Source organism: Ylistrum balloti, unplaced genomic scaffold (genome assembly GCF_031769215.1).
Source record: "Ylistrum balloti isolate Yb309-2 unplaced genomic scaffold, AGI_CSIRO_Ybal_v1 Utg371132, whole genome shotgun sequence".
Taxonomy (NCBI): Eukaryota; Metazoa; Mollusca; class Bivalvia; order Pectinida; family Pectinidae; genus Ylistrum; species Ylistrum balloti.
The window spans coordinates 655,395-660,104 of NW_026782621.1; the positions used below are offsets into that span (position 1 = coordinate 655,395).

The window sequence follows — 4,710 nt, forward strand, 5'->3', positions numbered from 1 at the left end:
ATAGCGTTAATCAATGACATAACCTTTGTAGAATTAGCAGTTGTTTCCCACCACGTTACGCGATACACTACACTTTCAGATATTTGCAAAGTGAAAGTTAGAATAGTATTTCTTAATAGATATAAGCTGCAATTGCGCCGAAAGTGACGTAATGCCTAGGTTTTATTTTTAAAACTTTTATTGTTAAATCACCATCAGTGTATGTATTGAACATGAAATAGGACTTACCTTACTTGCAATCCAATATAAACAAAACATCAACTAAATTTCTGGTGCCCTTTTTTATTTTCCAACTATAGCAGTATAAGAGCGTCTGTTAATCTCATATTTACATTTTAACTCCTTCGAGTTGTCTTGTCTGTGTATTGGTATTATTAGACTTTCGTAGTCATGCTGACTTTATCGTCCATGATAACGGAAGTAGGTGGGATGTTTTTAGAACAGCGGCTATAGGTTCGTTGGCTCCCTTCTCCGCACGTGTTACTCCAACATATCTTACGGAGCGTCGCTTTGAACTCAGCACTCATACTACAGTAAAGTAGAAAGTTGAGAGGATATGAAAATATAATCACCAAGTTAGCTATGATCTCCACATATTTTAATGTCTTTGGCTCGATTATGTCGTAACCGAACATGAAGGGAAACGCATAGAGAAGTTGTATTATCCCCGCCGGAAACTCCACCAAAAGTGTAATCACCGCCATACAGATTATCATCACTGTTACCCGGATGTTCTCCTTCACTGTGGCGTGGTTGCTCTCAGCATTTGTATGTAGTTGTAATCGTTTGTTTGTCACCGTTTGAAGGCCATGTAAAATTTTGCAATTGAGAATAATGAGCGAAACACAAGGCACAAATTGGATAAATATTATCCTAATCCCTAGATAGGAAGAGTAGTAAGTTGGCAAATCAACCCATGTCCGGTATTCACGCTTGCAGTACTCTACGGTAGTATTGGTCCATGGGTCAAAGTACATGTTGTTGTGGTACTCGAACACAAAAAACCGACACATATGGACAACGACTGCCATTAGGTATATAAGGACGATACAAATTATGGTATACCGCAGGGTGCACCAACCTCGTGCTTTAAAGGGCAGACACACGTAAAAATATCTTTGTAGGGTCAAATAGACGGTCAGCCATATTGACGCTGTATGTGAAATGGTTGGAAGATAAAGTGCTATCCAGTCCATCGCTTGACACCAGCCAAACTGTATTTCGTAGTTACCAAGTCCATAAGAATAGAAATAAAATGGAGCTGGTAGGATCAACGTAAGCGTATCTGATACCGCGATCCCTACCAGCCCAGCTTGGCTCGCGCCGTAAGTCTGCTGTCGACGAAGGACGGCGATCACGACGGTATTCGTCAGGAGCACAACAATGGCAAGGGCAGGGACGACGTAACCGTTGATAATAATAAGATATGTGTTATCGTCAGTCATCGTTGTTACATTCGTTGAATCTTCGCTGATGTTTTCCTTTGACAGAAATTCGAAAGATGAATTATCCGCCATTTGGTTGGAATAATACTATTGTTGTATCTTCATATTCAAAGACGTTGACGTTGATTTGTTTCTTTTACTGAAAAAATAATTTGCTGACATCTGAATCGGTGAATCATTCCATCAGTAATGTTTTGTCCTCCTCTTTGTTGACGCTGTTTGATAGATAAGGATATGTTCACGAACATTAAGCAATATAAACACATTGCTTTGAAGAAGTTCAGTAATTTTTTGTTGACATCAAAAGGTCAAAATTTTTGAACTGCTCAGAAATTTCAAGAAATGACCTTAAAACTGTCTGTCCTTGTCTCACAATCTCGTGATCAATAAATCTCTGGAGATATACAGCGTGACTACCTACCGTTGCTTCATTGCATTTGATAATTTGTCGGCGATTTTAATAGTCTAGTTTTGGAGAAACATGCTCTTTGAAGAGGACGGAAAGCTTTCAACGCGAGGCATTATATCCGAGTGGTGGGATGTTTGCAAGCCCTTGTAGCCAGTAGCATGCCAGCGTGTCGTATTGATCACGAAACAGCGGCTAAGACAGCCTTACTTTCCGCGTTCCGCTGTGATTGGCTTATACGTCTGCTCATCATCCCACTAGCTGTCAGAAACCCCATGGAATCGAAAACGAAAATATGACATAATTCACATGTCCGTCTTAGTAATCCATCGCTTTCCACATCAATATATCAAGCTTAATATTGAACGTTCTTGAACAAATACTAAATAAGGTTACAAGGCCCCGTCAAAATTTGATGATTTAATGTCACCACTCCGTGATATCAAAAGAGAATATTCCTAGCAGATTAAACGTACCCAGTTTTGCTGGTGATTACATTTTCCACAACTGTGTCAACAGGATACGAGTCATTCTTTTCGTCCCAGGTCGTCCAACTTATTTCATTTTCTGTCTTCTGGGATTCATAACAAACATCTCTTCAAAATTCATTTGAAATTGCTTTAGCAAATTAATTTGAAATATAACATATCCTGTCTTTTTTTCGTGCGTCAAAATGTGTAAGATACATGAGATTCCCACGTGATTTTTACCAATCATGGTTTAATCGTTTAAAAACAAGTGTTTGCTTTTGTTTTTGATAACCTCTGTGTCATATTCTCTATAGTGGGTATTTGTAAAATAATCAAGCTCTATTTGATAACTCATTCATGCTCAAATATAAAAAAGAAATGGTTTGAGACATGACGACCAAATTTTATAGCGAGATTTAATCTTAACCTGTTTCAATAAAGACTATTTTTTTATCATTATTAACATCTAGCGACATGTGGTAAATCCAAATTATGTTGATAGAGATCACATTTTTATTAATTTTAAAAAAATCAATATGTAATCGATACAATTATCGGAGTGCTCCGTAACGTATTATAGCATTTATATAGACGCATGATCTACAATATCATGGTGTATGTTGTACTTCGAATCACGCATTGTTCCTTCTAAGAGTGTGCTCTTGATTATGTATTGCAAGCAAAATGTAAGACTTTAAATGCAAATGTCATTTTCAGCCTTGACAAAACATTATTAAGTTATATTTCTTTAAAATTGGAACTCGTTTTAAACATATCAAATTGCATGATTAAGATAAGGAATGTGTTCATATTCATAATGTTCCACAAAACAAACGCTCCCTTATGCGTGTCAGATTACACTTCCCCAGGGAGAGGCATGCCTTTAGAAAGGAAAATTACGGGCTGAATATATCTCAAACTGGTGTTAGTACAAAATGGATGTGGCACTTGTTACCAAGGCTAACTTGATCATCTTTTACATAGAATTTTAGGTTTTAGATTAAATCTGAAATCTCTTTCCACAGCTGTTCCAAGACAAATTGCAACAGCAGAACATCACCTTTAATTTTCTAATTGGAATTTACTGACTATACAATACAAATGATTCTGGGTGTCGTCATGTTCAGTGAGATGAGTTTATGTTTGGCGTTTATGATATCAATAGCGAACACAAGTTATACTAGTATACACTCAAAATTGGCTCGCGAACAAGCTGAAGATTTACAGAACTAATGAGGAAATCAGAACAGCGAAGTTTATTAGAGTAAAAAATGAAACAACAAATCAAAGGCCAAAACAACAACACATCGCTATAAACAAGATTCGCTGACCAGTACGCATAGTGTTAGCGAATCCAGGAATATCTAAACTGTGTACTTACCAAAATGTTCCAGATTTGATTCCAATTATAGTGGTATGGGGATGTTTGACACCCATTGATGCTAACGAACAGCCGCCCATTCTACTCAACCGAAATATTCCAGTATACAAGATAATACTTTTACCTTAATTAGCAGCGTCTGACAAACATTCCCAAGGGGAAAATATATATCAACAGGCATCGTTTCAGGAAACTCTATCATCAGTTAACATTATCTGAAGATATGTTTCCCGCAACTATTGGCAATGCAAAACTATATTCAAATATTGGTATATATTTTGATACGTTATGCTATCAGAGAAAGCAGTGTGGAACAGGGATTCACTGATGTTACACATGCTGCGATATCTATTCTCGCGCAACAACACTGAGGCCAGGATGCCAATAAACTGCATTCTGAAATAGAGAACACTTTTTAACGGAGAACGATGTGCAGTTTATTGGTGTGTACACGGGCAATAAACCATGTTTCATCCACATTAAGCTTCAAAAACAAAAACGCTAGCGTTAACTGAAAGGGACATTTAAGCTGAAGATAAACACGTTGGTTCAATTATCATGGATTGCCTCTATCATTCGTGAAGTAAGAACAATAATTCTCGTTATCCTGCTGTTTATACATGTTTACGACTGCAGACACCCAGGACCAAATTGTACGTGAAAAATAAACAACAGCCTCAATAGAGCCCATGCAAACATGCATAGAAATGTTTTCCAGGGCAAATCGTTCTGCATCGAAAGGAAACCTTCTATGTATAGGTGTATGGAAAAAGCAAATGCTAATTTCCTAGGACGATTAATATCATGGATAGTTTAACACAAACGTGAACTTCAACAGTTTTATCATCTGCATCAATCAAATGTAAATTATTCACAAAGCAATTACTATATGTACACTTTCATCTGTATTGTTTCATTGTGTAATAACGTGCAGAATACATTTACTCAACAAATACGCCTTTCGCCATTCCCTTTGTTGTCGTGAAAACCTGACGGCATAATTGTAAA

The 4,710-nt window shown here is 37.0% G+C and overlaps 1 protein-coding gene across 1 annotated transcript; it reads right to left on the bottom strand.

Annotated features, from left to right (window-relative positions):
- Positions 1-374: 374 nt before the first annotated feature.
- LOC132560972 (sex peptide receptor-like) lies at positions 375-1,517 on the bottom strand. The gene has a single exon (XM_060225680.1). The coding sequence runs from the start codon at positions 1,515-1,517 to the stop codon at positions 375-377; it is 1,143 nt and encodes a 380-aa protein (XP_060081663.1).
- Positions 1,518-4,710: the final 3,193 nt, after the last annotated feature.

Bases quoted from the DNA above. Each gene is read 5' to 3' on its own strand.
- LOC132560972 (XM_060225680.1), bottom strand. From the start codon at position 1,517: ATGGCGGATAATTCATCTTTCGAATTTCTGTCAAAGGAAAACATCAGC.